This window comes from Aspergillus oryzae, chromosome 6, assembly GCF_000184455.2.
Source record: "Aspergillus oryzae RIB40 DNA, chromosome 6".
Taxonomy (NCBI): domain Eukaryota; kingdom Fungi; phylum Ascomycota; class Eurotiomycetes; order Eurotiales; family Aspergillaceae; genus Aspergillus; species Aspergillus oryzae.
Window position 1 is genome coordinate 3,422,169 of NC_036440.1, and position 24,088 is coordinate 3,446,256.

General features: G+C 47.7%; 6 protein-coding genes across 6 annotated transcripts; 3 read left to right on the plus strand and 3 right to left on the minus strand.

The window, feature by feature from the left end:
* Positions 1-3,876: 3,876 nt before the first annotated feature.
* Positions 3,877-4,498, plus strand: AO090038000093 (uncharacterized protein; the record flags this gene model as incomplete). The annotated part of the gene is made up of 4 exons (XM_023238442.1): positions 3,877-3,924; positions 3,985-4,167; positions 4,304-4,363; positions 4,460-4,498. The coding sequence occupies 4 exons, from the start codon at positions 3,877-3,879 to the stop codon at positions 4,496-4,498; spliced, it is 330 nt and encodes a 109-aa protein (XP_023092995.1).
* A 1,485-nt stretch (positions 4,499-5,983) lies between these two features.
* AO090038000092 (ribokinase) lies at positions 5,984-7,027 on the plus strand (the record flags this gene model as incomplete). The annotated part of the gene is made up of 1 exon (XM_001825018.3): positions 5,984-7,027. One exon carries the CDS (start codon positions 5,984-5,986, stop codon positions 7,025-7,027), a length of 1,044 nt encoding a protein of 347 aa, XP_001825070.1.
* Positions 7,028-7,084: 57 nt separating this feature from the next.
* Positions 7,085-7,531, minus strand: AO090038000091 (uncharacterized protein; the record flags this gene model as incomplete). The annotated part of the gene is made up of 1 exon (XM_001825017.3): positions 7,085-7,531. The coding sequence occupies one exon, from the start codon at positions 7,529-7,531 to the stop codon at positions 7,085-7,087; it is 447 nt and encodes a 148-aa protein (XP_001825069.3).
* A 2,329-nt stretch (positions 7,532-9,860) lies between these two features.
* Positions 9,861-11,787, plus strand: AO090038000090 (sugar porter family MFS transporter; the record flags this gene model as incomplete). Its single annotated transcript, XM_001825016.3, has 5 exons — positions 9,861-9,985; positions 10,041-10,906; positions 10,961-11,076; positions 11,135-11,279; positions 11,351-11,787. The coding sequence occupies 5 exons, from the start codon at positions 9,861-9,863 to the stop codon at positions 11,785-11,787; spliced, it is 1,689 nt and encodes a 562-aa protein (XP_001825068.1).
* Positions 11,788-12,193: 406 nt separating this feature from the next.
* AO090038000089 (putative C6 transcription factor) lies at positions 12,194-13,627 on the minus strand (the record flags this gene model as incomplete). Its single annotated transcript, XM_023238444.1, has 1 exon — positions 12,194-13,627. The coding sequence occupies one exon, from the start codon at positions 13,625-13,627 to the stop codon at positions 12,194-12,196; it is 1,434 nt and encodes a 477-aa protein (XP_023092994.1).
* A 978-nt stretch (positions 13,628-14,605) lies between these two features.
* Positions 14,606-19,022, minus strand: AO090038000088 (cation-translocating P-type ATPase; the record flags this gene model as incomplete). The annotated part of the gene is made up of 8 exons (XM_023238445.1): positions 14,606-14,906; positions 14,972-15,289; positions 15,347-15,933; positions 15,991-16,734; positions 16,789-17,300; positions 17,353-17,892; positions 17,959-18,013; positions 18,930-19,022. 8 exons carry the CDS (start codon positions 19,020-19,022, stop codon positions 14,606-14,608), a joined length of 3,150 nt encoding a protein of 1,049 aa, XP_023092993.1.
* Between the last annotated feature and the right edge of the window lie 5,066 nt (positions 19,023-24,088).

The following is a 24,088-nucleotide window of genomic DNA, read 5'->3' on the forward strand; positions in this document are numbered from 1 at the left end:
GGGTTCAAGTACCGAAGGACTGAGAACTTGCTACACAGGAAAACCTGAAATGAATACTCGCTTGCCCCACAATTCAGCCAGCTTGGACAGCTAGATGACATTTATATGACATCTATCACGGCAAAGGACTCGAGCTTTGCTATTATTATTTCACAGCCAACCTCACGATTACTACGTATAGTTTTAGCTAACCTCAGGCTCTCCACTTCTCTACGCGAGATCTGCATACTGGGCCAATCAGGTCGTTTGTTTCGTTTCCAACACATCCACCCGGTAGTCCGAGATGGCAGGAGATCTCTGAGAAAGAGGTGTAGTGCTACCAGACAGCTGACAGGTTTTGGACTTTCTTGGTCATTCCACGGGAATCTGTAAGAATATGCCGGAGGGCTTGGGGGCTTGGTGAATTATAAATAGAGCTCGATCATCCTCTAATCTCGGGGACTTAAGTAATCGCATACCAATAGTCTTTTACTATTGAACGCATTTGCCACACTATTATCCTGTCGCAATGTCTTCCGAATATCTTGAGCCAGGACGCTATTACATCAAATCCAAAGAGAGCGGAGAATATCTTACCGTGTCTCAGGAGGATGGTAGCATTGTAGCGCGGCCCGAGAAGGACAAGCCTGTGAGACAGCATCCCATGCCGATAGTATTACCCGACATGCTTACACCATTCTAGTTTGAGTTTAGCTCTGCAGACGAAAACGGGTTCTCTATTTCCTTGGAAGGAGGCGATGCCCTGGGTATTCAAGATGAGACTTTGGTTGCTGGAGCATCTTCGGCGTTTTGGAACGTGACAAAGTCTGAAGCCCAGCACGCTTGGGTGTAAGTCAACAAGGAATCCTACACCGTTCTTTCTTGCTCACCTGTGGTAGCTTCGTAGAGGTAGACGGATCAAAAGGCTGGTGGCTCAATGGAGAAGAGCCAAAGACTGTGAGTGTCTCGCATCTAAGATGTATTCAACCTTCTAATCAAGGCCCTTAGGTCAATGTCCGACCCCTCGCCGTTGCCCCTTGCTACCCACCACAGTACCCAACCTCGGAGCTGTTTGTCCTTGAAAGTGCCTGAGAAGCGCAGGTTTGGAACCCCACAATAAAGTGACGGGGTGGAGAAGAATGTGGGACATTGATATATTAGCCAGATTTCTCCTCCATATAGCACAATCGAGTGCTCGGGCGTTACATTGTATTTGGATACAATCACATTCAACATTGGAAGTAGCAAAACAGGAAACTCTGAAAGGATTAGCGCCATAAACTATACGCTGCAACTACTCGTTTAATAGAAACGTACAGGTTCCCGCCAGTAAGCCGGCTAATTTTGCTAAACAAGGAAACCGATACAAGATGTTAGAATAGAGTCATAGTAGTCTCATAACTCTCTACCAATAGTGATAAACTACCATGAAAGGAGAGAAGACTGCAAATGTAGATAAACATTACAAGGATTTTAAATCACTCCAAAATCAGTCCTGTACCTTTTTAGTCTTCCCGTCGCAAAAGGACACAGCTGCCCATTTCCTTTTCCATGCCTACCTCCGTTCCTGCGTGCTTGGCGTCTTGATGTTGTGCCGAAGAATTTCTCACCCATTTGGCATGAATTAGAGCTTGCGTGCTATAGGTCCATTGGACATCTCCAAATGAAGGGTGGCCTGTTTCGAATGAAAGACAGTTCTACCGTAGTTCTCGGGTAACTAATTAGCCCTTCCCGTTCGGGCAAACCTTCCAACACGAACAAATTAGAAGGTCGCAAGGGACACAGCTTTAATTAAAACAAATAGAATAAAAAACAAAACAAAAACATACAACAGGAGGGATTCGCTGGTGGTCACCCACCCAACTACTAACCTCCCGGCGTGTGGCTTAAGTACGGCTGAGCGGACGGGAAGCCCTGTTCTCCACACCCTATGGTCGTATGTACTTGACTAGAGTAAAATAGAGGATTATAATGATGGGTGTAGCGTACAGGTATGAAAATGAACAGACAATACCGCCGTGGAAACTGATCAGTTGAGGATTTGTTTGTCATGGACCACATACACTCTTCCATTGAGAATCCCTGAGATGGTGCGGAATAACTCCCATGTGTATTCATTTCATGACCATAGAGTGTCTTCAGACACGGCCAACCAAGATGGGCTTCCGCGCCGAAAGCAAACCAAGTAAGATCATAGTTTCTGTTGGATCGTCAAACAGCCCTCCGAATATCCCGATGACCAGACCAGCAGTAATCCTTGCTAGCACAAATTCTGGATTGGACATAGAGACTCATAGAAAGACAGAGACGGAGTAGCCCCAAATAATTATTGTTAGGGATAGGAAGTCCAAGGCACGACCTTCAAAGTGCCAAATGATATTTTGGTAGAGCGGTATTGAGAATTAGGATGATTCAAAAAGATCAACTCCATCTCAACGGATTCCATGGGTCTCTATTACTCCAAGCAGAGACCTCTCTCCTTCGCAAGCTACATTCACTAATGGCAGCTCCGTGACATAGTATCAACCAACCTCCTGCCCTTTGATTCATTCTGTCCTCAATCACCGTACTCCCTGCAGGGCCTTCTTATCATGCGAATTCACAGTTAGGTGTGTACGGCGGTTTAACAGCATGTCGAGCCTACGGCCCTAGAAGAGTTTCAAGGGCTGTCCGGTCACTGATACTAAAAAACTTCAGGTCTCGGAAACTGAATGGCAAGGTGAGATTGGATCCATAGACTATCTTCCAAAGCCACTGATTGATTCTATGAATCATGAATGACCATGTCTACCAGTGAGCTTCAATAGCATAGAAGACCACTCCTTCATGGATATTAATTCGGTGGTATTCGACTCTGTTGGCTGTGTGTGAATGACAAGAATCCATCCGCGTATCCTAAAATAACAACCACTCCATGGTTTGTGCCTCGGAAAGAATCTCTACGAAAGCATTCAGTGCCGTCGGCTAGTATATTGCTCGCAGCTGATAAGCTTAGCCATGTTCCTCCTCGAACCCGGATGACGTTGACCAACAAATCCACCCATGTGTATTGGTGCGGTGTACTATGATCTTCGGTGTCGGCCGCCTAATGTTGGGGCTACTTTGAAGCTGAATGTAGAATGACATAGTAGACTCCGTTATCAGCCAAGCCAAATAAGCTCTCAGTGGGTGTTTAGCGGCAAGGGTATCAGAGTATGGCTTAGATAAAAAGGTAATAAGTTTCAATCAGCTGCAGGTAGATCCAATGAAAGGCTATGTTGAAGGGGTCAAGCTATCTCTCACTGGGGGACCTGGTGCTACCTCGGAGAATTTTATTTGCCGTGGGGCGCAGTCCTATAATACTGCAAGGGCGGATTGAAGTTATAAAGCTAATTTTGTGCCATTGTGCGCCGAAGAATGTTATGATTTAACCCCAGTCTCCACTGTAACAAGAACCGACACGAAGAAGTTGTGAAGACCTTACCCGTCCTCGGATGTGCTCCATTACCCACCCGATCTTGCCCATACAGGCCACTTGCCCTACCGAGTCAACATCATCTGGTGCTGAGAGAAGAGAATATGAAGACATTGGTTTTTTGCGGGTGGGGAGCACATACCCCGGAATGAAGAAATAAGGCCACCACTCGGCCCGGCGATACGATGTAGATCTGCTTGGCAATGCGGCAGGACAGCACAGCCTGGGGCAGCATTTGTTCTAAATTTGACATAACTTAGAACTATCTCTCATACAATTCTGGTGCCAGACATACTTGGACTCTGTACCTGAGCCCCATAGATAAATATGGCCTCTCGCCGCCCACTACCCGAACTAAAACAACATCATATCCCAATCTACAAGCGCTAGGTCATCATATACCTATTTTTTATTATTCTTTGCCAAACATCGGTATCATCAAAATGAAGTGGACCGCTATTTTGATCGCTCTCAGTGCTGTCTCTACCCAGGTACAATGCCTTTTTATCCCCATAACTGTTTCGCCGTAACCTAACAAAGTACCTATCTAGGCTCTCGAATCGCGCGACTTCGATGGCAAGGTCACTTGCGGTGGTGGCTTGCCTGCCGATTATAAAGCAATCAAGGGTGGTATCGATTATCTAAACGGCGTTGGTGGCACACCTGTGGAAGACCCGAATAAGTGTGGCCGGGTGAGCTGCTCCTATAATTCGGCCATCTACATGTGTAACTGGGTAAGTCAATCACTAAATGGCGTACTTGAGGAGCTCTGACAAGATACGCAGACCAATGAGAAACAAGCTCTCAAATCATTTGCCACGCTTGCCTCGGGTGCACAGGCAATTCTTGATAAATGTACGAATGATTTAGGCACTGTTGGGAAGGTCGAGGCTCCAAATGGATGGGGTGTGGAGGTTGCCTATGCTAGCTGTTAGATGAGACTGTCAAGGGCGGTTTTCGACCCCAATTCATAGTCCGAAACTTCCTGTGGAGGACTAGTAAGGCTGCTAGTTTATAATGTATTAGTTCGATCTTGAGATGTGTTTAATCTGCTGCTTGTCCTAAGGTGCATGATATGTGGCATGGACATAAATTCATATATTTTATCGCGCCACGTATACAATATAGTCCTTACGATTCTATGGTACTTGGAGGACTAGGGTCCCTTTGGTCTCATTTCTCAATTCAGTAGTAAATCATATTGTCGAGTATTTGGTTCGTCTCTGAATAGATAAGCACAAAAATCCCTGGCTATAGTATGTTTTTTTTTTTTTTTTTTTTTTTTTTTTTTTTTTTTTTTTTTTGCCTTTCTTTACAAAATGGATGAGAAGGAAAAGAAAGAGAAATATCAAAAAATTAGCACTTTGGAGTCTAAGTATACCGTTATAAATACAAGGCTATCAGTCTACATTTTCAACTATATGTTTCCGAAATAAACGTTTCCTGACAATATAGATTGCCCTAGCATATACCTGAAGCTATAAAGAATAAGGCATATCCGCTCCCGCCTTGCACTTAGATCCACTCAGCCCTAACCAGCACTATGAATATTACTATTACTTCCAAAACATTCGATATCTTGAATTATCTCATACTTACCCTGAATATATCTACTCACACAATCACATACGTACAGCAGATCTTCTTTGTCGATCTTACTCGATTAAAATCCTATATGGCATCGAGATCGTGCCTTGAACACCTGATGCCAACATGATCCCTAACATTCTGCTTACTAAGTTCCCTTTGTATCATTTGTTGACTTAGCATCTGAAAATCTTATCAGAAGCCCACTCCATAATTGCCAGTGGCATTCCAGTAGCGTATCGACAGTAATTCTCTTGTTCTCCCATGCATACATTGAACCAAGACATAGTGGACAATCCCTCCTAGAACTGATATATATCCAACCAAGCTTAACTCGCTCTCTTCCAGGCACAAAACAAATCATAACAGAAGCACAGAAACATGACGTAACCATCGCCAGAACACCATCAAGCAAACCCTTTCCCAAAAAACTCTACCATCCACGAGACCTTCATTTTAGTACACCCGAACTCCAGTCCTTACCCCACACCCGGAGTAACATGGCAGAAAACCCAACCCGAAAAGCGGTACCCCGCCGCCGAAAAATTCTCTCGATACCCGTGCGCTAGACCTATTCGGGCTATCGTAGGCTACGCTCGGTCGGGCCGGCGCGTCTCAATTTGGCATGTCACGGGCCGTGTGACGATTGTGTAGGCTACGTTGACTTGATTAGGTATAGTGCCACAGAGGTAGAGGTTCTGGGTTACATTGATAGAGGGATTTTGATGACATATAGTTTTTGGGTGGGTTTTGAGAGTGGATTTTTTTTAGTAACGGTGGTGAAGGAATATTTAAAATCTGGTGGGTTTGGAAGAGGTTGTTTGATTGTGTGGTTTTATACCTTTTTTAACTTAATGCTGAGAGTTACGATTATCAATTGCTATCGATACTAGAGTTATATATTGAGAGATTCTAGTGAAAAATAAGACACGGAGAAGAGAGGAAAAGTTCGGTATACTCAAAATGGCCACAAAACCACAGATCTGCGTCATCGGGTCCCTCAACATCGACTTCGTCACATATGCCCGCCGCTGTCCCGGGCCTGGCGAAACGCTAACAGGTTCCTCCCTGTCCATCGATGCAGGCGGCAAAGGCGCCAACCAAGCGGTTGCATGCGCACGAGCAGCTTTTACCTCCAGAACCCAGCAAGATGTGGCTGTGCGTATGATTGGTGCAGTCGGTGCGAATGATCCATATTATCCGACGTTATTACAGCCAGCATTAGAAAAGTCAGGGGTGGATACCACGGGAATCGAGCAAAGATCAGACTGCCAAACAGGCTCGGCGACTATCATCGTGGAGGAAGGCGAGCAAGGGGAGAACCGCATTGTCGTGGTACCGGGAGCAAACCATGATGGAATGAATGATGTCGATAAGCTCCTTTCCGTTGTCCAGACACAGTGTCCTGCTCCCCCGCAGGTCGTGGTTCTGCAGGGAGAAATTCCGAGGTCAACTGTGATTGGTCTGATGCAGCATTATAATAAGAGCGAGAATCCGACGAATGTCGTCTTGAATATTGCACCCGTGTATCCGGATGGTATTCCCCTGGCTGCATTGTCCGGCACAGCTGTCTTGATCATGAATGAAACGGAGACTATCCAGATGGCGGAATCAATTCCTGATTTCCCGGTGGGATCTCAAACCGAAGCCGATCTGCAACCGGAGCTGTTGGCTCCACTGTTCCACCAGGTGGCTAAGATTCCCATTGTTTTGATCACGCTCGGTGCGAAGGGGGTGTTCTTCTCAACGGCCACCGGTCGGAACGGCTCTGTTCGCGGCGTGCGTGTTAAGAATGTGGTGGACACCACCGCCGCTGGAGATACCTTTGTGGGCTACTTTTCGGCTGAATTTGCGAGGTACGCTGCCACGGGACAGCCTCTCGAGGACTTTGACGCTTTGATCGAGCCTGCGGTACAGCAGGCGAATCAGGCAGCCGCCATGTGTGTGCAGAGAAAGGGCGCCATTGAAAGTATCCCATTTGCATATGAGATCACAGATCGCCAATGAGGCCAAGCAGTACCCGCGAAATGCAATCAAGACAGATGATAATGAATAATGTACCGATCAATCTACCGCTTCTTCGTCGTACTGTGAAATGTTCCAGCCGCATCGCAGATCATCAATCTCAGAATCTAGTTTAATTCCAGTTACCGTAGTAATACTACCCAGTAGATTGAGCAGGATTGATTGCTGCGATTTGTGGGTCATCTCTGGCGCGACGGTGAGAAGGCTAGCGATCAGGATCGGGTCCCACTGCTCCTTGAACTCATTGCTCGTAGCGATTCCTGCAATGGCTTGAGCGTGCCAGATGCGGGAGATGAAACGTTTCGGACCCGGTAATGTCTTCAGTAGCCTTGGCTTGTGAATAAGTAAGAGGAATGAAGATATATGGTAGATAGTGTTGGCCAAAAGTGCAAGAGCCGACGTGTAGATAAGAATGGGAAAAGATGAGCAGTTCCCAGAATTAATCTCGTCGGCCTCCACACCGCTAATGTCTAAAATCGGCCGCATCTCCACGTGGCGGGTGTGGTACCATTCGTGACAACTGGTCCATATAGACGTCCACCGTGACGTGAAGTCTGTTTGAAGTAAGGTGTGCACGGCTAGCTGCCCTCCACGTTCCGAACTTGAGGATAGCGTGTCAGATGGGCTGAAAAGGAGGGACAAAGTATCCGCTAGAAGAAACAACACACGCAGGAAGACCCATTTTGCTGGTCGTTGTTGTGGCACTAGTGGAAATGGGCCATCAAGTAATAACTGTGAGCGGTATGACATCAATGGCGCTTTTGCACTAATGATGCCGGCAGCAAGATCTTGAGTACAGATGTCAACCTTGTCAGTTTGCTAAGAGGGTGGATGAAAGTGGGATAGCGTACCAATTCGCGAGTGGAGCAGCCACCAGGGCTGGTTTAGCACGCCTTGTGGGGTCCTTGCAAAATCAAGAGTACTCAATCCACGAGTGCGAGCTCGTAGAAAATCCCGCCATTGTCGCGGATGGGAGAACAAGAAGTCGTGCAACATCAAGAGGGCTTGCCCCATTGACTTGATAGGATCGTCCGCGTGGGCAAGACCACGTTCAGCCTCTTGCTGAAGTGTAACATTCACCCCGATGGCATTGCTGTTTTGTTGGAGTGAAGAATGAGTCAAAGCAAGCGCCATGATGGCAGCCAACAGTGGTCGCGAGGTCTTGGCTAGGAGCAATGCGTGGATCTCAAAGCCGCATTCCGGGTCCCCAACATCGATCCACGGGGCCAGATGGTAGCGAAAGTAACGCAGCAGACCAATCTCATCAGCTCCACTGGCCGGAATGGGATAAGTCGGGTTGCTGGTGATGGGGAGACGGGAGCTAGAGCAGCGATGGCCCGAAAAATACGCCAGACTCCGACTCTTGGCAACGGTCCGCGAGTTATCTGGGAGCTGTGAGGCAGTACTAGAATCCGAAAAAGTGGATGCCCGGGATATATCGGCGTCAACCCCTGAAAGATATGCAGGCCGGTTGAATTCTTCAGCGTCGGCATGATCGGCAGTGGCCAGTTCAACGTCTTGTTCGACTATAGAGCTTTGGGTAGCACTCGCGCCCGGAATTGTACTGGTGCTAGTCCCCTGGCCATTGGCAAAAGGCCCACAGTTCAATGTTATGTCTGACGTCGCCGGGCGGTCATCAATAAACTACTAGCCAATTAGCAAATTTAATGTCAAAAGAACGTATAGAACCATTCTACCTGGATCGCATTATAATTCGCAGCCCTAGTAGCTGGCCCATTTGTGGACTGCGTCGTTGGATTCGGCACTGGCACAAAGGTAAGATCGGCGCCATACCGACACGAGAAACCCTTTGCCTCGCAATTTTCACAGCGAGGTTTTCGTTCATCACCTGAAATATCCTGGGGTCAGCCAGCGGAACATGAAACATGTGCGGAAAGCTATACACTTCCTTCTCCGCCGTCGACACGTCCAACAACCGGTACGGACACGTTTTTGTTTAACCGGAGTTGGTTTGCTGGAGGGCATAGCGTGTTGACGGTGTTGTTTGTTGTCTGCAAGATTATGGAGAAAGACCGCCGAAAAGAGGACGTCGAGCCTCCGCACCCCGAAAATGAATAATTATCCGAAGTGGGTCCGGAGCCGGCACGAAAACTGGAGAAGCGTCCAGAGTCCTTTCTTGGCGCCGCGTTTGAGTGGATTTTAAATACCCCGATGTAGTCAACATTTGTCAGAAAGGGCAAATAAGAGTGTAATATCACATTGCTGATATATAGCCATGCTGCAACCTTAGCAGGCCATATATCGCCCAAATAGACCATACCATCCTAAGAGTTGAGTGCTCTGAGGATAGATTAGTAACGCTTCAAACAGAGTAAAAAGCCGTGCCAAGCAAAAGTCTCCCGCACTAGGATTTTAGCACCACTGAGCTTGTCCCTCATCCCAATTCTAGAGGCTTGACTCACGAGGGGGGAAATCATTACCTAACTTTAGCCCTAATGCACCACGTGAAACTAGGAACTCATCGTTCGATGGTCCCAATTCGGTAAACAGAGGCTCCAGACCCCTCGTTTTGGGTTAACGACGTGCATTGGGCAACATGCCATTGCCAAGGTGGCGGCAAAAAATAAGCCCCAAACTCTGCGGTCTCCATACAAAGTTAAATCGAAAAATAGAAAAGTAGAAATTTCGTTAACCATGTCACCTGGAGAGGAAGGGTTTTCGGCCATTATGGGTCACTCCAAGAGTGGATAGGCCCGATAGGGACGTGTATATATTTCCCCAGATCCCACACGGTCCCTTCCCCGGAATGTCCCCGGACTCATCTTCCTTCGCTACATGAAAACCCCTTGTCACAATGACCGTCGACACGTCCTCCGATCGGGAGGCCAATGACTTCCAGCATGTCCAGGTTGCCAAAACATCGATGTGGCGATCCCTGATGAATAACCCCAAAGTGCTTTTTATAGCATTCTTCGCCTCGTATGTTGCCTGTAACAATAATGTTAGTGTGCCCACATAACTGACAACCATTTAGCTTTGGTGGTTTTGAGTATGGCTACCAGCAAGGCGTACTGGGACAGTCGCTGGTGATGACCCGCTTCATGGAGAACTTCCCCTCCGTGGTGAACTCCTCCACAGCCACGGGATGGTTGACTTCAATTCTGCAGTTGGGCGGAGTTGTAGGGTCCTTGTCTGCAGGTGTCTTGGGCGAACTCTATTCGCGAAAGTACACTATGTTTGTCGCATGCTGCTGGGTTATCCTAGGGAGTTATCTTTACGTTGGTGCCACGGAGGGCAACCCGTCACTCTTGTACGCCGGACGATTTTTCACGGGCTTAGGCGTTGGTTTGTTTAGCGGTGTCGGGCCCTTGTACAATGCCGAGTTGGCAGCGCCCGAGATGCGTGGTCTTTTGGTATCTTTCTATCAGTTTGCCACCATTCTTGGAATCATGATTTCCTTCTGGGTGGGTTACGGAAGTAACTACATTGGGGGTACGGGCGAGACGCAGTCGGACATGGCATGGCGCCTGCCCTCCATCGTCCAAGGTATCCCGGCCGTTTTCCTAGCCTGCGGCATCTGGTTCATGCCTTTCTCTCCCAGGTGGCTGGTCAAGCAGGACCGGGATGAGGAGGCCCTCACCACGCTTGCCTGGATACGGAAGCTGCCACAGGACCATGAGCTGGTTCAGATGGAGTTTCTGGAGATGAAGGCAGAAGCCCTTTTTGAAAAGAGGGCCTTTGCCAAAGCGACACCCTGGCTGGCTGAAAGAGAAAACAAGAATGTCTTCATGAGCCAAATCGCACAATATGCGAACTGCTTCCGGACCATGGGCAACTTCAAAAGGGTCTGCACTGCATGGCTGGTTATGTTTTTCCAGCAATGGAGTGGTGTCGATGCCAGTAGGTCTTCTTTCTCTCCAAGTCCGCTTGAAAATTTGCTAACGAGACGTACAGTTATCTACTACGCGTCTAATGTTTTCACCAGTCTTGGACTTACAAGTGGTACTGTGGCTCTCTTGGCGACTGGAGTGACTGGCGTGGTCTTCCTCATCAGCACGATGCCGGGCATGGTGTGTAAATGAAATTCCAAGTCCGTCTACAATCGCACATCGCACTAATTACAAATAGTTGGTCATCGACAAAGTCGGTCGAAAGCCGATGCTCTTAGTCGGCTCGCTGGTGATGTTACTCAGCATGGTAATTGTCGGAGTGATCGTGGCCAAATTCCGGCACGATTGGCCTTCTCACGAGGCCGCTGGCTGGAGTGCTGTCGGTAAGTGTCATCATTCTGCCCCATTTTCACTAGTTTTTCATAGATCTAGATTAGGCTAACTAAGGCGACAGCACTTATCTGGCTCTATATTGCCGGCTTTGGTGCCACCTGGGGTCCCTGTTCATGGACCTTGGTATCGGAGATATTCCCTCTCTCTATTCGTGCTAAGGGTGCCTCGATCGGAGCGTTTAGCAACTGGATCAACAACTTTGCCATCGCCTTCTTTGTACCACCAATGCTGGAAGCATGGGCATGGGGTACATATATTTTCTTTGCCGTGTTCCTGGGTGTCGGCATAGTCTGGGTGTGGTTCTTCCTCCCAGAGACCAAGAATGCGTCGCTCGAGGAGATGGATCGGGTTTTCAAGAGCAATACCGGAGAGCAGGACGCCGAAATGCTGCGTGAGGCACAGAGAGAGGTGGGCTTGACCGCATGCATCGAACGGTTATCCAAAGGTCCGGTACCCGTCGAGAAAGATAGTTATGGGTCACATCTCGAGCAGGTGTAAAGCGGGATTCCGATGTGCCACAATACTGAATATATATGTATAATGCTGTAGTAAACGTTTATAGACGTTGAATGATGATGACTTGATCATAATGAATATTGGATCGCTAGCATCGCCCACGTAGGACCGAGGCTATCTTGATAACTCCATGCGATAGTGCTGCTTGACGTCTTTCAGACAGCAGAGCAAACAGGTTTTGGAGCCAGAACGATGCACTACATACCAGGTGGGTGTCAATCGCCTGTTTCGTGGCTACAGCCGTTCAATACCTGCTATACAAGGCGTGACGCATTCAGATGCGTTCTGGGGACCAAAATAGCGTTGGTTGTTTGCCAGGCAGCAGAAGCCCCGTCGCATGTGGAAATCGTCAAGTCTTCTGGTTGTGGCAAAGGCAGTACCTGCGTAATCAGATAACTGATAGAATCTCGTTCGTCTCATAGCCCCAGACTGCTTCAAGATCTCTAAGTCGCCATAGCGCCCCCCATCCTGTTGTTTGCTCGATGGTTCTGAAGAGCTTGGCCACAGCTATGTGTTCGCGCCGATGAGTCAAAAGCTTTCCAGCGATATATAAGGGCTGAATTGCATTAATGAGGTTACCCGGATGTGGATTGGTCAGCGAAATGCCGCATACCCTCCTTGCGTGCCAAACAGAGGACGTCAAGTGACTTGAAGAGGGGAGCAGTATCGCGGGGGGTTTGATCTCCAGCAGCAGGATACAGGATGTGTGATACAACTGATTGCTGGATATAGCCGCCTGGTGAGCATAGAAAATCTCCGGAAACATTCGATCCCCTTGCATACTGGTAGACTTGGCGGGGAGAATCGCTGACGGCCGTTGTTCCAGCCAAAATTGCAGTTCGTCCCACAGTCGCTTCCATTGCTCCTGGAACGGTCGTGGGTCAGTAGTGTCGAATTCTCCTAGTTCCAGGTGCCTTGTACGCCTGCACACTAAATCGCATGCTTTGGCGCACAGATATACGGCCCAGTTTGCGTGCATATCTGGAGTCAGACGGCTCTGATCCAAAAATAGCTCCCGAACACGTTTTTCGTTGTCCTCAATACTTTCTGAAGCCCCGCCCATAGATCCAGCAGGAACCCACTTGTCAAGAGGAAGAACCGTCCTCTCTGCACCGTTGGAAACAATGACTCCACACAGCTCCATTCGAACATAGCACCAGAAGACAGCTTGTAAATGGCCTCCAGAGAAACCGTTGACATTGAAGCAGTCAAACAAAGCCGCACAGCCATCCACGTGACGTCTCCAATCTTGCGGACTGACGGACATTAACTCCATGACCGCTAAAACACAGGCGGTCACCAGCACATTTGGATCCTTTGCTTGCAAGCCGGGAGATACCCAACGGATTGACTCCTGATAGAGCTCTAGACTGTCATGGCAGTTGCGGAGACCCGCCTTCCTTTCCGTCTGCCGGGCAGAAAAGGCAAGGATGGCGTAGAATAATCCGGGGGATTCTCGCGCTAAAATCGGAATGTGGACCCCAAAGTGGCGGGCTTCATCGAATTTGTCGAGATAGGGCGCACATTCTGTGATCCAATTCTTCAGATAGCTGATCAATCGAGCCTTGGGTACGGGAGACCTCGCAAAAAGATCTACGTCATGCCGGAGCTCAGAAAGGCCCGGCTCGGTTGGCGCCTCGACGAGGTATGATTGTTTTGGGGTGGAATCAGCAACGGCTGTGAAAAGAGCACTTCGGAGCTCCTCCTGTAATTCAAGGAAACGTGGATGCGCTGCGTAAGAGCTCTCCGACAGTGAATGCGTTCCTGGTGAGAGGATTATCCCCTCCCCCGTTGCTTGATGAGATGAAACAAGGGGATCCATTCTCTATGGTTTTCGATGAATTGAAACCAGGCGGACTTTTATTCCTGCGAATCACCGGAGGAAACAACACGCGTCCCCAGCGTGGTAGGCGGTCAGGCGTGCAAACACTAATCCCGATCTAGCTCCATAGTAGGCATCCCAACACATTATGGGACTCTGATTGATCAGTTTCACCGCCTTCATTCTGTCACCATGTCTACGCTCTGGAATTATTGATGGGCTGTTAGCTGCAACTAAGTCAGAAAATCTCTCAGAGACTGGACTTGGTTTTGGTTTCTCATAGGTATTCATGAATGTATCTACATGACTTTGGGAACCAGTGTTACGCTATTTTGTACCTTCTTACGAAAGTCACATTACGGTGTATACGAGTTTCTTAAAACTACATACTGAATATATATATATTTCCGAGGCAGTGAACCGATACCCTAGTATTGCGTACCACACCTCGATTTTGGCCCAATGCTGGCGAGAAGCGGAAGCGCTAGGGCGGAAGATACCGAAAGTTAACGTAAGCAAGCTTAACAAGCTTAACGCAGGTTTCTTTCACGTATGTACAAAGGCATGGCATAGTGAGTACATAGTTCGCCGCTAATTAAATAATTTTCTTTCTATATATGCTACTGACTTTATCAGCCTAGTACATACGACCATAGGGTGTGGAGAACAGGGCTTCCCGTCCGCTCAGCCGTACTTAAGCCACACGCCGGGAGGTTAGTAGTTGGGTGGGTGACCACCAGCGAATCCCTCCTGTTGTATGTTTTTGGAATTTTATATATAAGTTATATATGCCTGCCTGCAATCATTGTGGCTTGCATGGCTTGGTTGATAATATTAATTAGTGTGCTTCAATGTAATTCATTCATCTAGGTCTCGGCAGTAGTGAGGTTGAAGTTATATTATCACCAAGGCCCCGGAAAATTAAAATAAAATAACACATACAATTCCCTAGACATCAAAGTAACAAAATACAAGAGACTACCAAGCACATCTAGCCAAAATTCCTTTCGGCCACCTCCGGACCGCCGCTTTACGCAACTCATCCAGACAAAGAATACCCAAGCCAAAAGCAGCAGGTAAGAAATAATGCTCTGCTGGCACGCTACTTGTATCCAATACCTCCTGGAAAGGAGGAACATATAACCAGAAGATGGCCATGCAGAGAGCGAAAGCAATCGCCGGGAAAAGAAGGAGATTTTGCGTATCCTTGTTGAAGGCCGGAGGATGCTGGAAGATGGATAGGCGGCGGGTTCGAACAGCCATCAGGTTGAACCATTGCCTAGATGGTGTTAGGTAAGGCTTCATAGCTATAATAAGTAGCGATGGCAGAGGAATGGGACTTACATGACGACCAAGTTGATGAAGTAGATCGAACTGGCCTCGTTTAGACGGGCCTGGTAGTAGTCCGGGTCTACGTTCGAGGGAACGGCTCCGAATTTGAACCATAACGCTGAAAATGGGATCCCGCTGCGTTCGAGGTACCAATATGCCATGGCGAAGGAGGCCACACTTTCCAGCATACCGAGAATACCATAAGCGTGGAATACTAACTTCCAGTTCACGAGACGGTCGCGCTTGGGCTTGCGTGGTGGACGCAGAAGAACGTCGGCTTCCGGGGCTTCGTAGGCTAGAACGGTAGCGGCGGCGCAGTCGGTGAAGCAGCTATTTACCGTGAGATTGGGTAGTCCTTGACGAATATGGGTAAAAGTGTGTACTTACCAGATGATGATCATGAGGAATGACGAGAGAACTTGAGGAAGGCCAAACATAACATTAGTGAAGACAGGCCAGAATTCGGAAAAGGAACCAGCAGGCAGCAAGTAAACAATGGTCTTTTTTAGGTTATCAAAAACAACCCGACCATACTGCACGGCTTCCACAACTGCCGAAAAGCTGTCCAGAAGGACCATGTCAGAAGCTTCTATGGCAATGTCAGAGCCACTACCTAGAGCAATTCCAATGTCGGCAGCCTTGAGAGATGGAGCGTCATTGACTCCATCCCCAGTCATACCGACAATCTCGTCCCGTGCACGGAACTCCCTGACAATGCGAAGCTTCTGTTCTGGTGTAGTTCTTGCGAAAACAATTTCCTGGTATCGACAGAGCTGGTCCCACTGACAGTCATCCAAGGACATAAGCTCAGGTCCACTTACGACGATCGCGGGCGAAGGTGTCGATGGAGGAATCTTCTCAGCTATATGGGTAGACCTATGTAGGGAGGCTACAGTGTCAACTGTGCTTTCAGTTGTCACAATGCCGCATTGCCGTGCGATAGCCAAAGCAGTCAGCCCAAAATCGCCGGTTACCTAGTGAAATGTAGTTAGCGACAGTGTTGAATTCTTCTGAATTGACTATAAACAAACCATAAAGATCCTAATCCCAGCCCGTCTCAGCGTCTTGATAACGTCGGGGATCTCTTCCCTAGGCGGATCAACGATGCCAACTAGACCGACAAGAACTAAGCCAGTCTTTGCTTGGGTCATCATTTCAGACTCAAATTCACGAGAAGACGGATGTACAAGGATTTCTGCTGCTGGAAGAATTTTGCGAGCAAGTAGAATGACACGTCGGCCTTCGCTGGACCAGCGGTCTTTCACCTCGAGCATTTTCCTTCGCATATTGTCGTCAAGCGCCTCCACATTACCATCCAGGCCAATAGTATGCGTGCACCGCTCAATCAAGATGTCTGGGGCACCCTTGATTGTTAAGAGACCGTCACTTTGTCTAAACTGCACTGCTTCAGCTGCCGAGAGTGCCAATCCATATCCGTTGGGTTGTGCCGCATTAAACGTGCGGACCATGAATTTGTTTTTGCTATTGAATGGCAGTTCGTAGGTCATCTTCCACGCCTGACGTAGCTCCGAAACGGGACCTAAGCTCTCAGAGAACCTGAGGATAGCCTGGTCTGTGGCATCTCCATATATATGTCTCTCAACAAGAGGCAGGGTGGAGGAGGAAGCATCAAACTCGGCCGCATTGCACAAAGCGGCCACAGCACGGAGTTGGTGGACGCCAGATGCCTTTCCGTCCATCACCATCCGGTCTCTTGCCGACTCCGGGCTCAGGGTTGAGCTGGATATCGCACAATCAGTGACGAACATTTTGTTCTGTTCAGGTGAGTGTTAGCTGAATGTCTGATGATCAAGTAAAAAAGTACCCACCCTTGTCAAAGTGCCAGTTTTGTCGGAGCAAATAACGGACACAGCACCTAGGGTTTCCACTGTTTTTAGCGACTTGCAAAGGATCTTATTCTTTCGCATGAGATTAGCAGTGATAGTCAAGCTAGCAGTCAGCGCAATTGGCAGGCCCTCTGGAATAAACGCAATCGCGACACTGACGCAGTCAACAATCAGAGTAGGAACATTGATCCAGTCCGGATGATCGACTCTGAGCCAAGTTGCCCATACAATGACTACGACAATGATCATAGTCAACATGATAAGCACAATCAGTAGGACAAACCGCAGGACTTCTTTCTCCAGAGTTGTCAGGCCTTTTTTTGGCTCGTTCGTTAATTTAGCGATACCACCAAAGACCGTCGAATCAGCGGTGGCGACGACGATTCCCTTCGCATTTCCAGAAACACAATGTGTGCCCTGGAGACCGATGCAATGTGTCTCAAGGTAGTTATCATCGGTCGAATCCACAGTGCCGTGAATCGGTAGCGACTCGCCTATGAATCGTTAGCGCCACGGTTCAGTTGAAAATCACCCAATTGATCTTACCAGTGAGAATGGACCGATCGAAGCTTGCGTCGTTTGAGACTTCAATAAGCCGCACATCGGCGGGTAGCTTGTTTCCGGCTTTGAGGTAGACAACATCGCCCGGAACGATGTCTGGTCCATCAACGGTGACCTGGGAACCGTCTCTCTGAACCAAGCAACTTTCCGGCAACATGGCGGTGATAGATGCCATAACCCGGGAAGAGGACCAATCTTGCCAAGCATTGAACCCAGCCTGGATAAAAAACACAGCAAGCAGGACGATAGCTAGAGCCAAGTTTGCTTGTGACGGTGGTTGGCCGAGGGGCTTCCACGACACGAAGACGAGAACACATCCGACAAGAAGGATGGCTCCAAAACCTTTGAAAAAGTATCCAAATATCTGCCAGAACCATCGATGAGGTAGGGCAGCGAGGGAGTTCTTGCCATATTGACGCAGGCGTCTTTGAACTTGCTCGGATGACAAGCCTTGCGATGCATCAACCTGCCAACGTTTCTGTAGCTCTTCGACGGTGATCGTGTGCCAGTCAAGGTTTGAGAGATCTTAAAAAAACATGGCGTTAGATCTGAGACGACGTTCACAGGTGTGTATGCGAGTATCAAACTTACCTGTTGCGATTTCGCTCTTTACCTGGGCAGCTTTCGTACGGTGAAGAGCTTCTGCCTCGTCAATCTCAAAGGAACTTTCCGTTTTGTTTAGCCATTGTGAAGAGAGTCATGTAGAGATTTGGAAAGTTATATACGTACACTGTTCGGTAATGGATTGGCAGGGAAAGCGAGGGATCAACAGTAGTCCTCGCTTTGAGATTGCGACCAGAGCTTTGCGAGCTGTAAGAGGCAGAGCGATTCAGTCTGTTCAGTCGAGGTCTTTCGGTGTCACCGGACTCCTCGTCGACAGTCTGCCAGCGCAAATGCGTCGCCTCTGCATTGGGGGCTTTCTCCTCCATATGTGGATTCTAATAGTTAGGTCGTGTATAGTCCACCGTGAAAGACAGAAAGCAAGGGAAGGCAATACCAGCTGAAGTGCATTCTGACCAGAAAGACTTTCTCAGTCACCAGTTACATGTTGCTTTAAATATGCACGTCTGTGCAGCCATGTGGAGATGACATGGTGAGCGCATGGCCTCGTGTTGGGATAGCGGAAGTGCGTGATTAATGAGGTTAATGACTGGCCCAAAGACGCTGGTAAAATGCCTCGAGCAGGTGGGGAGCTGATGGCCTACGAAGAAGAGGCTTAGCGTTGAGAGCGACATTAATATGACAGCCTAAGAGCGATTTGATCGCCCAATCGGGGTTTGTTTGGTGCGCCACTGCTTTCTCTGGATGGCAAAATCTCGGACATATCCTGTCATGTCTGATAAAGAAATACTGCTTGAGCCAATGAAAACAAACATCTTATGATTAATTTATCAATTGTCTGGATGAGAAAATACCCTCACGATGCTTCATTCACGTTCGCCTTATCACAAGGTCGCCAAGCCCTAACCGCTCGCTTCAGAAGAAACAATAGAGGAGTCAAGAAACACCAAGCGAATAGCCATATGTAAAACATAGATTTATTGGAAATTGCGAAGCTTGACCTGTAAGCGAATCTTGGCATGTATTGCCATTGATCGGCAAGGTCGTACCTCGTTATCTCGGTGGCCTTCGCTGTCCTTTGATCCCTCTGGCATGGTTCAAATTAGGTCGTACAACAGAACACAGTCAGATCCAACATGTGTCACTCCCAGAAATGTGCTCGCGTTTGAGTTAAGCTTGGGTTTATTACATTATAAGTGTGCAAGTTCGTCTTCTCCTGGGTCCGTCGATTGCGCCCGGGGAACTTTAGAGATATCCACACAGTGCCGAATTGTTGGCTTCTTGTGCTTGAGGTGCCATCTAATATAGATGTCGGGAAAAAGGAGTTGTGCAAGTTCGCTGTGACTCTCTAAAAGCAAGCTGTGTGAGAACACTTCACCGGTATACCAGATTATGTGGTAATATTTTCCATCCTAGAAGTGGCCTAGTAGTGGAGATATTATTAGCCTTGCTCATTCACAGCTGGGATAGCTCTAGGCTGTTGGCGACTTACTGACCAGATCTGTCCTTATCAGGGAAATGCTTTTTACCATGGTTTACTTGGCAGTAAGTGCCCAGAATTCATCATGTCGCAGGCTGGGTAATTCTGATGGACTGGTGTCCTCAACGGTGGGAGACGGACAGCCGGAGTGACACTCATTTGCGACTCTATTGCTCCTGGAACAGGTAGCTGATTATCTCTATACATAAATGTAAGAGGTATTCCTGGGGCAGTGAAACTTTCGCCTCTACTTCTTGAAGTACTCTGTTGTTGTTGGTCTGGCGCAAGCGGAGTTAAACCGGGCAGTTGATTGCTAACTCCCCCTGAAGCATTAGAACCGATGGGTACACCGACTTGTTGCAGGTCAGGAAGACGATTAATGGAGAGTAAAGTAGGTAAGGTGTTCGATACTTCAGTAGGTCGAGGTGCAAGGGGTAAACACGCCGGGTTCGCACGGGAAGAAGCCCTGCGGGTGATTTTTTTCTAGCAGATCCCGTAACCTCGAGTTAGCTTGCTGTCTATTTCGCTGAGTCCATCCGGTAATCTCTGGAATCGTGAATAAGGCAGGGATTAGGCAGCCATTAGGGGTGAAATACTTCGGGAGCAGGTTTAGTCTTCTTCACCCTGGAGCTGTGCTGTACTTTGTAGTGCTCCCTCGGCTTGGGACATGGGGTTTCGTTACACACGGAACAAGTAACAAATGGGCGACCTTTCCGGTTGATGCGGATTAGCGTTCTATCTACTATCGTTATCAGTATACAGGCGTGCAAATGAGAAATAATAACGATGGAAAGCAAGAAACACGATGCTGTACCATGGTGTTCACACGTACTTACACGGTGCCCGCGAACGCAAGGCCCGCAAGCCCACTTCACCCCGTCTACTAACATTCCCGTTCGTTTGCCTAGAGATGAATCAGAGTGAGTCTTTACCCCAACTGTGAGCAGCTAAGGTCTAGTATTTATGCCTACAGGAGCGGGAATGAGTGGAAGACTAGTGATTGATTGAGAATCCGAGGCACAGAAATTGACATCACGACGTGCCTGGAATTGGTTTAGCAGAAACTTTATTTTATTTGCTTCTTGCTTGCTAATTGGACTTGAAAAAGACCAAAGTATTGGACTTAAACACTCTCGGCATAGGGTGGTCATTGCTGTGTTTTCCAGGGCAATATAAAGTATGCGGGATTTTCCTGCGCTACAGCCTAAGTGTTTCATATGCTGGGAATCAGCAAGAAAGTGCCTCATACATTTACACTGAAGATCCCATTGAGTCCGACCTATACTACGTTTGTGGGGCTTATAATGTGTTCTAATAACAGAATGTTTGTGAAGTGCTAACCTACGATCGGAATCCTTTCTATGTGGCAACGCTCACCTGATGTTGCATACCCTAAAGTCTGAGATGGCTCAAAATCAAGTACCAACCCTACAGTGTCTTGAAGGTGAAGTTCCGCTATGTCGGATGATCTCTGCTTCTTTCATTTACAGCTCAATTCTACTCAGGTCCATATCCATCGCAGCTGCATCCAGACCTTCAGTATCGCGTGTACCTTTCGCGTCTATAGTCGGACCGTGCTTCGACCAATGTGTAAGAAAAAATATAACACAGCGGACAATGTGTGCTTATCGTAAATGGGCCAGAGCTCCTGTGAACCTGGTTTCGGGGTATCAGGGGGATTATTCATATTGCTTGAATTAACAAAACGTCCAATTAGTGATTATCTGGGAGGCCAGTTTCATGTGTCTGTTCGATATCCCATGTACCCAAACCATGAGGCAGCCCCGCGTGGAGAATAGGAAGACCGTTGCAATAGCACGAGCCCCTTGTCATTAGGATCGACCAATGGCTTTAGTGGATGATTGACAAACGAATAGAAATGCTTTAGAACCATAAAACGAAGCAATTAAAAAAGCACAACACTCAGACTTGACATAATGCAGAAAGAGGTTCTGAATCAGGAGGCACCAAGGCCTTTGTTGATGGCGACATGAGCTTTGCGATGAGCTTCGCGTGCCGGCGAATCTTGACCTTTTGGGAGAGGTTCCTCTGCACTCGGCGGGTCGACTGTGTATTTAATATGGTCACCGATAATCATCGCATTCGATGCCAGGTTGCTGAACAACCCACCACTGTTATCGGCATACTTGGAATGGTCCTCCAGACCGACAGCATTCAGTAGCGCGTTATTTTGCCTTCTTTGGAGATCTGGTTGGTAATTTCTGCGGTTAGCAGGCAGCCATAAACTCGTGGGGGGTGTTTATTAACCTTGGGTATGACCACTTGTCTCCGGAGTCGTTGGCGCTGCCAATGCTAGGGTGCTCGTAACCAAGATGGTTAACACTGCAGAGATATCGGCCCTCATGATGGCGATTCTTGAGTATTGAAGAGTTCGAATACGGGGGTGTAATTTTTGGCAATGCGAGCGCTTAACGTGGAGGGTATTTATAAGGGGATACAGTTGAATATGGGAAGTGCCAAAGCTAGGTTATTTATTAATAGCGAGCGTTCACAAGCAAGCAACTAGTGATTCGAGCGATGAAGCTTGGTTGCATCGTCTCGTCCGTTTTGCGTGGGTCCATTTTTCAGTCGTTTCAGGGCAAACTCTAGTAGGTCCAAAAAGGGGAATTCGCCCTACCATAGACTTCTCCGTACTAGTTTTTAAACTATTCAATGTGAAATAACTTCTTAATTGATGATGATAATAATAAACAAAGGGCTTTTCTACCAGTGGTACGAAATTTGGATAACCCGAATGGTTTCCTTTGCTTTTATAAGGCGTATCGCTAAAATTGGCTTTTCTGTGACGATCAGCCAAAGCTTCCGTGAGGTTGCATTCGCTGCTGCGCAACTTTTGAAATCCCCATACATCTGAAACAACACTAGGGATCGTTATGATGATATTTAGGGGTTCATTAATTGTACGTTACCTCGAGCTGCCGGAATGGCCACAAGGCAACTTGCAGGTTACATGAAGTTGAGAGTTTGTATCAATGAGATGAAATACGCAACTAGCCATATTATTGGGGATCCGCGTTAACACAATATCCTGCATCTTGAACTAATTAGAACGAAAGGGAGCGTCATCGTTGGGATTCTGGATTTGAATGGTAACCCATCGGCATCCTCTCGGATGCAAAACATACTTCAATCAGCCTCCCGATAGAGATGCCTCATAGTATAATGCTACGCGGAGGACGACTAATTTCGCGAGAAGAGAGATGCCCATCTATTCTTAGTTTGATGATTGACTGTATGATAAGCGCCTCTCGTTGCCGACTTCGTATGCACCTTACCTTTATATATATTTGACTTCACGATTCCCTACAACGCTGAGATCTTTCAAGGGTGCACTACAAAAAACACAAAGGGAATGGATCACTCGATTCGTAAAATGACTCTCGACGAGGCCTAGCAGCCTAACACCTGGTATCCCCATTTTCGCCCACTGATTGCTCATAAGAAGTGGTATTTTACCAGGCCCAGGGTCTATTTTTGGTTGCCAAGACCGACGGGCGAATCACATGGGCGGAGTAGTTGTGACTTTAGATACAATAGTTTTGCTTGTTATTGCTATGCTCATCAATACTTCATTAAGAATATTTCTTTCATCTAAGGCGAGATGGCCGAGCGGTCTAAGGCGGTTAGTACTACTATTATCACTTTCTTATCAAGCATTCACTAATAATCTATCAGCTGGAGTAAGGTTCCAGTCTCGAAAGGGGCGTGGGTTCAAATCCCACTCTCGTCAATATCTTTTTTATTTTTATTTTTTTATTTTGCTCTTTCATTCCCACTGTTGGGAGTTTCACGTCAGATATTTTTGGATTAGTGGCCTTATCTTCTACCATAATATATATTTAAATCTGCAATTGCAATGGTAACGTGCCCAACTCTCACTGTGGTGTATCTAAAGTGCTGAACATAGCAGGCCTCGGATACCAACCCGTCACGCCGGGGATATCGCCCCTATGGCTCGGTTGATGGCCTTCGCCACTTGCACAACCTCTTCTATTGCAGAAGGAATGCCATGCCCTCTCTCATGTATATATGTAGACAATTTATCATGGTTAAAAAACTCCGCGCCCGCCTGTGCTAGTGATTTGCATGGATCCTTTGCACCCCAGATGTGCGCACTTGGTAGGTCCAATCGGGCACCAGCATGACTCGGATCCCATGCCACTGGATTGCCCTTTGCTAACACCCTGTAATCATGGACATAGCTGGTGGAAAACAGGATTACAACTTTAATGGGTAGGCTGGTTATGTCTCCCATGTTGAGGGCCTCCTGTTTATGCTTCAACCACAAGATTGCCAAGCTTGCGCCCAAACTAAAACCAATGATGCCATCGAAGGGACCCTCTTCTTCGAAGAATTGGTCTAAGTCGTGAATTGTGCGCAAGCATGAGTCTGCCTGCTCAGGATGGCAATAGGTGAAAGTCGGTCCCTCTGAAAAGCCAGCATCTTGGTTCGCTGTACCACGGTTAGAGCAAGGATGTTCCAAGATAATTCACACATGACATACATCGTTCCCACTGTATTGCTCCTTCCACAAACTCGTACGTGTACTTATCGGAAAGTTCGTACCGGATGGCTGCTGTACTAGTCGTCAGCCACCTATTCAGACGTGGGTGCGAGCCAGTTTCTCCGTCAGGCTTACCTGTTTGTTGTTGTAATATC